This window comes from Erpetoichthys calabaricus, chromosome 3 (genome assembly GCF_900747795.2).
Source record: "Erpetoichthys calabaricus chromosome 3, fErpCal1.3, whole genome shotgun sequence".
Lineage (NCBI taxonomy): Eukaryota > Metazoa > Chordata > Cladistia > Polypteriformes > Polypteridae > Erpetoichthys > Erpetoichthys calabaricus.
The window spans coordinates 51,879,971-51,892,837 of NC_041396.2; the positions used below are offsets into that span (position 1 = coordinate 51,879,971).

The 12,867-nt window shown below is 38.1% G+C and overlaps 1 protein-coding gene across 1 annotated transcript in view; it reads left to right on the plus strand.

The window, feature by feature from the left end:
• Positions 1–12,867, plus strand: part of opn5 (opsin 5) — a 58,865-nt gene that overhangs the window by 32,357 nt on the left and 13,641 nt on the right. Inside the window, exons 2-3 of the mRNA XM_028799108.2 lie at positions 685–804; positions 12,020–12,190. Of these exons, the coding sequence (XP_028654941.2) occupies positions 685–804; positions 12,020–12,190 (291 nt within the window). The remainder of the gene's footprint in view (positions 1–684; positions 805–12,019; positions 12,191–12,867) is intronic.

Below are 12,867 nucleotides of genomic sequence, written 5' to 3' on the forward strand. Positions count from 1 at the left end.
TAGAGAGTCAAGGCTGGGGGACTGTCAAGAGGCAGGGCCTGTTAAAGCCCATTGCGGCACTTCTTGTGTGATTTTGGGCTATACAAAAGTAAATTGTATTGTATTGTATTGAGTTGGATTTAATTTTGTCATCATGGCACTTTGTTGTATCCTGAACACTGATTTTTATGTAGCAAAACAAAATGTAACTAATGTTATACATTTTCAAGCTTATATAATGTATTTAGGTTGTATTTTACAAAACAGTAGTAGCTGAAAATGTAGAAAAATTAAGGTAAAGAGTGAAAAGAGTGTAAATACCATACCAGCTAAACTCAGGCATGGGTGCTCAGTCCCTGTTGAATGAACACACACACACACAAGTAAATTCTGACTTATTGTCTCATCACTGCTTCAGATTTACATAATCACTAACCTTGTTATTATGGAAACCAAAGTTACATTTTTAAAGCAAAATGTATATTGTGTAGATTATACTTTCCAATAAATACATCATCTAGCAGCAGCCAGAAATGTAACATTGTATAACATTTAATTTTATAGGAAATTTTGTATTCTTGCACTTTATACTTGACATAGCAAAAAGTGTAACTCCAGTCTACAGATAAAAGAAGAAGTTCTAAAGTGGTGTTAATAACTGCCTTCAATCAGTTCTACATATTTTTGTCTGATTTTCTTCCATAGGGATCCTCTCAGTACTTGGAAATGGCTATGTAATTTTCATGTCCTGTAAACGAAAGACAAAACTAAGGCCTCCTGAGCTGATGACAGTGAACTTGGCGCTCTTTGATTTTGGAATTTCAGGTAACTAATCTGTTTTTCACCAGAGAACATATTCATGGAAAGCGGCAGTTTATACTGAAGACAAATTATGTTATATCTTATATTGATTTCATGATAAACGTGATATTAGCATGTGGCATTCTAACCAATTGTTGCTCAGAAGACAAATGTTTTTATTGCTTTTGATAGTAATTTGAATAGAATGTGGGTTAATGTTAATTACAAATATAAAATAATACATGTAAAATAATCCATCCATCCATCCATTTTCTAACCCGCTGAATCCAAACACAGGGTCACGGGGGTCTGCTGGAGCCAATCCCAGCCAACACAGGGCACAAGGCAGGAACCAATCCTGGGCAGGGTGCCAACCCACCGCAGGAAACACACAAACACACCCACACACCAAGCACACACTAGGGCCAATTTAGAATCACCAATCCACCTAACCTGCATGTCTTTGGACTGTGGGAGGAAACTGGAGCGCCCGGAGGAAACCCACGCAGACACGGGGAGAACATGCAAACTCCACGCAGGGAGGACCTGGGAAGCGAACCCAGGTCCCCAGGTCTCCCAACTGCGAGGCAGCAGCGCTACCCACTGCGCCACCATGCCGCCCATGTAAAATAATGTAAAGGTGTATTTTAAAGATTTAAGATGGTATTATTATTTGTAGATTTCTATTTAAAATATACAGTAGAAGAATACCTCTATAAAGATACACATCTACAAGTGACTATTTTACATTTTCTTCAATAAGGGTACATTAAGGACAAAGTAATCTTTTTTTTGTTTTTCACATATACTTGCAGCATAAAATATACACTGAGCAATCACAATAAATGATTGAAGGAGTTGCAGCAGCAATGCTTCAGTTTGCCAAAGGATAAAAATACAGAGACTAACTACATGCAGAAAAGTAAAGATGCAATAAACACAACTTTCTAACTTGAAAATACATGTGAAATGATGTTTATATGTAACCCACTTTCTAAAAAAGATTCCCAGATCAAAAATATAATTTGTAATTTTTTATTTGGCTTCACAATACTTATTGATTTCTCCTTTCTGTTTGTTATAATGTCATGTGTGGCTGTCAATTGAAATTGAATTAGCTGAGTTGGTGGGAGGTTACTGAAAAATCAATAGCCTAAACAAGAGTTCTCTATTCCTTATTGAAAAACCACAGGGGCATTCGAAAGACATCCAAAAAGACAGTTTCTGAAGCTTTACAGACTGCTGTGTAATTCATTGCTTTCTAATTATAAATGAATTTATTGGAATTACTGGAATATGTAGAAAAGAATTTGTAATTCATTTATTGGACGTTTTGCAAGATGTTCCCCTTTAAAATTAATTTATTAAGATTAAATTAATACATCTGAATTACTATTTATACTGTGGATTGTCAAATAAATGAAATTAGAGGGAATGTTCAGAGGCTGCCGTAACGTGGATTTTACTCTGTACATGTGATGTGTATTAGCAATACTATTGCTAAAACTATACCAGTACTAGTAAAATTCACATGTTGGTTTGTTTACTCTACTTGTTCTTGGATGGCTCCAAGACTTTGTAATAGTCTGATGCAGGGATGTCCAACTCCGGTCCTGGTGGGCTGCAGTGGCTGAAGGTTTTCATTCTAACCCTTTTCCTAATCAGCAAGCAGTTTTCACTGCTAATTAACTCCATTTCCCTTCATTTTAATAGCTCTGTCTTTAAGGATTCAGTCCTCTGAATTGATTTGTTTCTTCATTAAATGGCAGCCAAACAGAAATGAGATGTAAAACGAGCCAACAGATAACCAGCTAAATTGGAATGTCAAACTCCAGCCAACTTCACTCCAAGCAGTTTCTTAATGAGAAACCAATTCTTCCAATTAATTAAAGCCGTTATTGAATGTCAGGACTTGTTGCTGCTCTCATTCTGCCACAGCAGACTGTTGATTTTCTGCTATTTCTAAGACCACTGTCAAGATGTTTTAATGTCCTTAGCAGACCACCGTGACCGAGACCTCACCTTTCTTTATTTTCATTTTACACTGCTCATGTGGTGGTTTGTTTTGTGTCTCATTATTGTTTGGCTGCTCATTAAGGAAAAAGAAACAACTAAGGCAGGGGTCCTCAATCACGGTCCTGGAGGGCCACAGTGGCTGCAGGTTTTTGTTCCAACCCAGTTGCTTAATAAGAACCACTTATTGCTCAAGTAACACTTCTGCCTCACTTTAGTTGTCTCGCTCATTAAGATTTTGAACCCTCATTGCTTATTTTAGTCTTAAACAGCTATAGTCTTGGTGATTAATTGCTCCTAATTAGCAATAACATGCAAATGACAAAAGACAGCAGCATTTATCCATTTAGCTTGTTACCATTTACACCTGTGTGTGTTTATCATGCACTATTGGGTTTAATTAAATACTTGGAAGGAAAGTGAAGAGAAAAAAGTGAAGGACTGAGAATTACTCATCGGTTTTAGGCTTCATGACACAGCAGAGTTAAAGCACTAACGTGCCATTAAATTAAATTATTGTCAAGAATTGCTTTCTAATTAAGTTATAACAAAAACCTGCAGCCACTGCGGCCCTCCAGGACTGTGATTGAGAACCCCTGAACTAAGGGGTCTGATTCACGTCAATTAAAACTAAAGGCAAAACAAGTTAATCAGCAGCAAAAGCGGCTCACTAATTAAGAATGAGAACCTGCAGCCACTGTTGGAGTTGGACACCCCTGGTCTAGTGTCTGAGGTATAAATTTAGTTTATTTATCTCTAGACCTGAGAGCAGGGTAAGGCAAATATAAAATTCAGGTAACATTTTTTTATGTAAAATTTCCAAGTGCAGGAGTAACAATGCAGCCATCTAAGGGAACGTATTAGTGTGTACAGAAAGAGACACAAGATTATCTGTTCATCGTTCTCCTGTACATATTATCTGTTGAAGACCTTTCACAGAGAAAGCTTCACACAGCAAAGCACCCATATCTGGCAGTGAGGCAGCAAGGATTTAGGGGATATAGAATACAAATAGAAAATAAAAAAACACTAAGGTTTTAAAAGTAATGAATAAAAGTTGTGCCCAATGTTCTAAGGGTGTGTACATTTCATGCTGTTTATTTATAAAGTTATCTTTGTCCATTTTTTAAAATATTACATTACAATTCCTAATACATTAACTCTGCAGTATTTCATTTAGAGATTGCTATTTTGACAAGCCAATATCACTATAGCAGATTTTTTTCTTGTGTGTAGAATAAGAATTATAAATGTGGGGGCTTAATTTTGCTCAGCTAATTACCCATTTTTTCACCATTTGATTAAGATACAGTATACCGTAAAAGTGGATATTCTTACTCCAGTTTAATAACTTGTCAAATCTATTGCAAACTTCCACTGTGAGAAAAAGTTCAAACAAGTTTCCTATTCAAATGCATCTATTTCTTTCTTAGTATTTACCCACTCAGATTGTCAAGTATTTCCAGAACCCAGTAAGTGGGTTTCTAGTTGTTGCACAGCATGACATCAGTCCTCACCACTGCAGCCAAATTTGATAGGACGAAGTTTTAAATACAGTTGAAAATGAGTTAAGAAGTAAACAAAGCAAAAACACCTTAATAAATTATTGAAATAAGAAATGTTCAATATATGTTCCTTAAAATAAATGTCCATGTACTGATAGCCCATCCGTTTACTGTGCTTTCTACTCTGCTAGTCCATTCGAGTCATAGGTAACCAATATCTGTCCTGCAGCATTGGGCCCAAGTCATTCTCATAGCACACTCATGCACAAACCACTTCTAACATTAGAGCTGCCGATTAACCTAACACTCACATCTTTGGGTGTACTTGGAGGAAGATCCACGCTGTCACCAGGAGAACAAACAAACATGCAGGATCAAACCCAAGGCTCGAGAACTGTGAGGCAGAGTGGCTATCCACTTCACTGCTGTGCTTCCAGAAAATGCACAATAGCATCTACAATCTGAGGTGGGTTGGCACCCTGCCCAGGATTGGTTCCTGCCTTGTGCCCTGTGTTGGCTGGGATTGGCTCCAGCAGACCCCCGTGACCCTGTGTTCGGATTCAGCGGGTTGGAAAATGGATGGATGGCATCTACAATGCTGTTTGTCTAAATGCTCCACTTCCAGGAAGGATATCAGCATGCTTTGAAACTTTAAGAATAAACTATTATTAAGTCTAAATTAAAATATGATTTATGGGCAGGAAGAATACACATCTCCCAAGCAGCTCTGAACTACGAGAAAGAAGGCCATGCAAAATCCACTGCAATACATCCACGTCCTTAGGCATTATGGCACAGAAGCCCTTCAGTTGGCTTTTTTGATAGGCAGGTATAAGTATTCCTTAGCAAGACGAATATTGCTGAATGTATTTAAAGGAACTGATATCTATTTATTGTCTTACTAAATTTCTCGCTTGTTTACTCTTGTGAAGGCTTACTCCATAGACAATGAACTGTCAGACAGGTGATAGGCCAGGGACAAGGCTCACAAAGTTTCTACAAGACAGCATAAAGAACACTTACAACACAATATTCCTACCTGATGCGAGAGGGCAAGCAACCAACACTAAATGCCAGGGTTACCTCACCCTCCTTGATAAGACAACCAAGGCGATGGAAGGATGGCATGAGATAAAAATACTTTCAAGCCAACAGAGGACAGCACATGGTCCCAGGAAAAAGGAATTGGAATAATGTTGCCCTTTTAATTTAAGATCTGAGAGGGCTGTCAGGTTGCAACTTGTAAGCCATCTGTTAGCTAGCAGCATGCAGTCCTAGTAAGGAAGGACTAATTCATAATTGTACACAGTTTGTGTAAGAGCTTGGTTTTAGGAGGAAGAGATGAGAAAGAGTATTGTATAGAACTGTGAACGTGAAACAAGCGGATGGTGAAAGGCGTGAATGCATTTACATACCAGAAGGCGAGTCTCCTCTTATAGTGCAAAGCAGGTCATCGCCAGTGAATACTTTGTGTCCTTTCTATATGAATTTCTACCTTGTGACTGCATTTTAATAATAAATGCATGACGCTGTATTCTTTGTGGGGCGGCACGGTGGCACAGTGGTTAGCGCTGCTGCCTCACAGTAAGGAGACCTGGGTTCACTTCCCGGGTCTACCCTGTGTAGAGTTTGCACGTTCTCCCCATGTCTGCGTGGGTTTCCTCCGGGTGCTCCGGTTTCCTCCCAGAGTCCAAAGACATGCAGGTTAGGTGGACTGGTGATCCTAAATTGTCCCTAGTGTGTGCTTGGTGTGTGTGCCCTGCGGTGGGCTGGCGCTCTGCCTGGGGTTTGTTCCTGCCTTGCGCCCTGTGTTGGCCGGGATTGGCTCCAGCAGACCCCCATGACCCTGTGTTAGGATATAGCAGGTTGGATAATGACTGACTGTATTCTTTGTCTTTAGTATTCAATATATGTGAAGGAGATCCTTCACATCCTTTGACATTCTTCTTTGCATATTTTATTAAATAATGGCTGTCATTTTTTTCTACCAGTACAGGGAGCTGAAAATTTTAAAAGTAAAGCTTTGAAAATATTATTCTTCCCCTGAGTTCCAGTTAGTATGATTATTGTCCATCCATATATTGATTATTTGACAAATGAGAGGAGAACATTCAATCCATCAAGGTCATTTGTTTAGCTAATAGCTAAGCTGCTCAATACTTTTTAAAGGTTGTCAAGATTTCTACTTCAACTACATGTCTCAGTAGTTTTTTTCATATTCTGTTTGCATAAAGAAGTGCTTCCCAGCTTCATTCTTAAATGCACTCCCCACTTAATTTCCTTTATTAGAGAAACTGATTAGTCCCTCTCAGAGTCAAAAGGGCCACAGGATCTCCAAGCAGGATAGTGCATAAGGTTGGAACCTGCCTGGATGTGGTGCCATGCCCTATCTAGTGTTGTAAAGCACATTCACAGACATGCTGATATTAAAAGGGGCCTGTTAATGGAAGACAGCCTTAGGATAAGCAAAAAACAATTATGGCACAAAAAGAACATTCACAGTCCATGCTGAAGGATTCATGCACCACCCTGCTGCCTTAAAACATAATAACAGTCTGTTCCATTTTAATTTCTAAGTATTGATGTTACTGTTACTACATAACAACCCAAAAATCAATAAGCAGCAATACTACTGTATGATGAACTCAGTGTTCTGAAAAATGTTTTAGGTAATGCAGTTTAAATTGATTAAATAAGGTACATTTTGTTTATTCTAATAAGTTTAAAATGCACTCTTTAGAAATAGTATTAATATTTTGAACTTGAAACTGCAGACCTTTCTGCACAAGTATAGCAGTAGTTGATTTGATAGCCGTTATCGTCTGTCTCCATCTGCTGTCAGTATGTGTAAATTACAAAGTGCTTTCTGAGCCTTGTACATCTAAGCCTTGTGCATCTACAGCAGTAGATCAATGTACCGTGGTAGCCATTTATGAATACAATGAGAAGTGAAGAAAAATGAAGCCATTTACACCTTGCCTGAAGACAGGGCCTGGGCTGCATGGAAGCTTGCATATGGTTATCGACTCAGTTAGTCAATAAAAGGTTTCATTTTGCTTAATTTCTTGTTGCCTTAAAAGTACAGACCTCGTTTGAATCGACAAATCCTTTTAAAAAGCTTGTGCTTTCTATGTTTTTGTCTTTACTGTGCTCACAGACCATATGAAGAAAGGAAATTGCACAATTCTATCCATACTTTTCCTTTCTTTACTTTTCTTTTTTTAAATTACGTCTTTAAAGGCAACTGTGGTATATGATTCATGCAAATATAGGCAAGATATCCCAGTTTTAAAAGAAATGCTCTTCTTCCTTTATTTCATTTTTTGAACTTTCTTTCTGTAGCACTGTTTTCCTTAGTTTTTATTTAATTTGATTTTGCTTTTTGTTAATATTGTATTTCTGATTCCTTTTACTTTAAATATCAGTGAAATTTTAAAATTTATTATCAAAAACAGAAAGGGTCATATATTGTTTTTAGAGAAAATTAAATTCACTGCCATATGAAAAAACAAACTAAATCCATCCATCCATTATCCAACCCGCTGAATCCGAACACAGGGTCACGGGGGTCTGCTGGAGCCAATCCCAGCCAACACAGGGCGCAAGGCAGGGAACCAATCCCGGGCAGGGCGCCAACCCTCCACAGGACACACACACACACACCAAGCACACACTAGGGCCAATTTAGAATCACCAATCGACCTACCCTGCATGTCTTTGGACTGTTGGAGGAAACCGGAGCACCTGGATGAAACCCACGCAGACACGGGGAGAACATGCAAACTCCACGCAGGGAGGACCCAGGAAGTGAACCCGGGTCTCCTTACAGTGAGGCAGCAGCGCTAACCACTGCGCCACCATGCCGCCCAACAAACTAAATAATAATAATAAATAAATAATATGGTCCCAATTTGATCCTGCATTTGTAATCCTGAAGAATCCATTTTGGAATCATCAGATTTGTGCTAGAACCAGTTGAATTTTCAGGCTTGGTCTTTTTCAGTCTCTGTTTGGACTTGATCTTGACTTGGTCTTGACCCCCAATAGACCCAATCTTCACTTGATCTCGATTAGATGCTTTTTTGGACTTTTCTTGGACTTGGCAAAGGTGGCCTTGACTACAGTACTGACTATACTCTTATGTATTGAAGAATTATTCTTTTACAGCCCTTCTAAAAAAAGCCACCAATTGTGCCGCTCTGAAATTTGACTCCTCTCAAGAGAATACAACACACTTTTTTAGTCTTGCATGATATAATAATAATGCTGAATAATAATGACTGAAAATTAATAATAATAAAAATGACTGAAAATGCCTGCTTTTGTTCACATTATAAGCTCAGCTAAATCAAGTTTTCACTGTACACATCAAAACAAATAACACTGCTACTGTGTATAAATGATATTATCTGTTCTTCAATGTCTCCATGGGTTTTCTCAATATAGCATGTTAGGTTAAATGGTGCAATATTACAAAAGGATACACTTAATCATCTTAGTGCTCAAAGCATATATAATTTCTTTATACAGGCTCTTGTTATTCATCTGAATATAAAAATTTAAAAAAATGTAACAAGACATTGGCTGTCTTAACTTGTATTATCAGAAAGTTAATGGAAGTGATTATAAAAAACAAAACTGGAAAAATATACACTATGAGAAAGCAAAAATTAACCAACATTGGTTTTTAAAAACTACTGATAAGCTCCACCTTGAGACATTTTTGTCAAGCTATAAGTAACGGAGATGCAGTTTAGCATAAGAAACTTGGTCGCAGTTTCATTTTCTGAAACACTGAAGGATAAAAGTGGCATCCAGAATTGGTCTGCACTTTTAAGTAGTTTAGGTAAAAATATAAGAAACAAGATGGTTAGTTTTGTTGGTGACGCTATAATCAGGTAGATAAGCAGATACTGTATGTTGTGCAAGCAAAATTGCTATGGGCAACATTCACATTCAGTAATTACATTGATTTCCTCATACTTCATGCTGCTAGAAAACAGTCATATTAGTAACTTATTCTATCATTGAAAGGTATTTGTAACTTATTCTGTTATTGAAAGGCTTAAAAACAGTTTCTCTTTGATTACTGTTGATTAACAGCTGGCCTATTTGAATCAGTCCTGGACCAATATTAAACCTATAAAAAGCATTTGCAATGCCGGTCCTGTAGGTTGTACAGCTTAAAAACTTAATAGGCCTATTACTTTACTGCACTGTTATTTGTATTTAGTCATTATGGTGGAGTGGAAAGCACTGCTTCTTCAAAGATCCAGCATTCAGGGGTCAGACCCTGGCCTGTTCACTTTCACTGTGAAGTTTGCACATTTTCCTTATTTCTGCATGCTTTTTTTCCTCCAGGCACTCTGGTCTTCCTCCCATATCCCAAAGACATGTGTTGGGTCAGTGATTGCTGATTCTAAATAGGCCCTGTATAGGTGCCCACATAAGAGGGCCTTTACAATACTCCATCCAGGACTGCTTCCTTGCCTTACACCCAATTCCGGCAAATTGACTCCAAATCCTTGTGACTCTGAATTGGATTAAGAAGGCTTGAGAATGTTACAGTGGATTCAGAAAGTATTCAGACCGCATCACGTTTTTGACATTTTGACAGTTGCAGCCTTAAACTAAAATCGTTTAATTTAATTTATCCCAACATCAAGCAACTCTCAATACCCCAGGAAGACAAAATGAAAACAAAATTTTGCAAAGATTTAAAAATAAAAAACTCAAACGTCACATTGACACAAGTATTCAGACCCTTTACTCGGTACTTAGTTGAAGCTGCTTTGGCACTGATTACAGTATGGTCTTCTTGTGCAGTGGCCCAGTTTTGCCTTTTTAAGTTCATTGACATCTCTTTTGCAGTTATTGGAAACCCAAAGGGCATCTACCTTTGTGAAATGAGTGCAATCAGAACATTGCGGGGTCTTCTTTGGTGAAACAACCACAACTGAACAAGCAGGGAGGGTTCCCCCTTTGTTAAATGATTTAAATGGGGAAACATAGTGCACAGTGCTGTCAATTGCTTAAACAATCCACCAGCAGAACATTTCAACCCAAATGTGGGTTGCAACCCAGTGGTTGAAAAACCCCGTTCTTGTGTATGAATCTTGAGGATTTTCTGCCATTCTTCTCTGCAGATCCTCTCATGCTCTGTCAGGCTGGATAGAGACTGTCAGTGAATTGCTAGTTTCAGGTCCTTCCAGAGAACAGGCTTGAAGTCCAGTTCTCTGGCTGGGCAACTCAAGGACATTCCCAGCATTGTTCTTAGCCACCCCTGTGTTGTCTTTGCTTTGTTCTTAGTGTCATTGACCTTTTGGAGGGAGAACCTTTGGTTCAGAATGAGGATCAGAGATCCAGGTTTTTATTAAGGGTATCTCTGTACTTTGATCCATCTTTCCCTCAATGACTAGTCTCTCAGTTCCTGCTGCTGAAAAACAGCCACACAGCATGATGCTGACACCCCCATGCTTCACTGTGGGAATGGTACTGCACAGGTGATGGGCAGTGCCTGGTTTACTCCAGACATGCAGCTAATCTTGGTTTCATCAGACCAAAGAATCATGCTTCTCACAGTCTGAGAGTCCTTTAGGTGCCTTTTGGCAAACTTCAGGCAGTCTTAATGTGTCTTTTACTGAAGAAAGGCTTCTGTCTGCCCAGATCAGCACAGTGTGACAGTGGTGGTTGTCCATCTCGACAAAGGTTCTCTGGAGCTCAGCCAGAGTGAACACAGGGTTCTTGATCACCTCTCTTACCAAGGCCTTTCTCCCACAATTGCACAGTTTGGTCAGTTGGCCAGCTCCAGGAAGTAATGGTTATTCTAGTCTTTTTCAGTTTAAGAAATAAGAATGCAGCTGTGCTCTTCTGAAGCTCCAATGCTGCAGGATTTTTTTGTAGATTTTCCAGAACTGTGCCTCAGCACAGTGTCATCTGTAAGCTCTTCAGGTAATTCCTTTGACCTCATGGCTTGGTTTTCGCTGTGATACCCATTGTCATCTGCACCATCTTATATAAACGAGACAACTGTGTGCCTTTCTGAATCATGTCCAATTAATTGAATAACACACAGGTGGACTCCAAGCAATATTTACAAACAAAGGCAATCTCAAAGATGATCAAAAGAATGGGATGGACCTAAGCCAAATTTCTAGTGTCATGGCAATGCATCTAAATACTTGTGCGAATGTGATATCTCAGTTTTTTAATTTTAATAGATGTGCAAAAAATGTTAAAATCCACTTTGTCATTCTGGGGTATTGAATGTTGTTTGATAAAGCAAAAAAATTATTTAAATGATTATATCATAAGACCACAATACTGCAAATTGTGAATAAAGAAAGGGGTCTGAATGCTTTCTGAATCCACTGCATGTTTTGTATATATCATGTGTTTGCCTTGAAATGAAACCAGTGATAGCCAAGTATAAATCCACCAACTGTGAACTTGAGGTAGGAATCCATCCAAATGGAACACTAATTATAGAATTTTACTTTTCTACAAGCATAAATAGAACTTTCTTTCTTTCACACTGTTGAAAGTATTTTACATGGGTTTATTCTGATATACAGTAGAAAGACTGTACTTTATAAATTAGTGTGTAAAGCACATTTTTAGAGAAAGCTTATCCAACCAACTTAAGCATCCCATGCAATATATTCAGAAGCTTCTTTGAGCATATAAATTAGTATTTCTCCTGATCACATTTCTATTTTTAGTTACAGGAAAACCATTTTTTATTATTTCATCTCTTCATCATCGCTGGTACTTTGGATGGGCAGGTTGCTGTTGGTACGGCTGGGCAGGTTTCTTTTTTGGCTGTGGGAGTCTGATAACAATGACTGTGGTCAGTTTTGATAGATACCTAAAGATATGCCATTTAAGATATGGTAAGTATGGGAACATGCAAAGATATGTGCATTTCTAAATGTGGGTCAAAATTACTAATCAGTGTAATAATTTACTGTTTTTCATTTTCAAATAGATTTTTTTAAATTACTGACTCAACCTCAGACTTGTGAGGTGTCTGCCACAAGTAACTGGAAAGTTATATTCATTATTTGGAGGTTGCAGCAACAAACACAAACCTTTTTTAATTATTTAAAAGGGACTTAGATTTGGTAACAAATTCTGATTAGACTTTACTTTAGAGAGCAACTTCCTTCATATACCAGGATTGCCATAGTTAGAGGTCGTGTGTGTCTGTGTACCCTTACTCTCCTATTGACTACACCAAGAGTCTATGTACACTTTGCAAACAAAAAACAGATATGAGGTGTTAGTTAATAAATAATAAATTCACTCAGAATTAGTTATTTTTCTGTTGCAAAAATTGTTACTTGCACCTGTGTGTGAACATCTCACTGCTTCAAACATTGCTGGAAATCACAATCTGACACTTTTAGTGGCTTTATAACAGCACAGTAAGTCAGAGAAGGAACTGAAGTTGTAGACATGTTGTGCTATTAAAGCTTTATTCCCTTTTCTACTAAGACATTCTGCCACATTGGGGCATAGAATCACAGAATATTATTTTGGAGGATAAGTTACCCAAACAAAATATAAG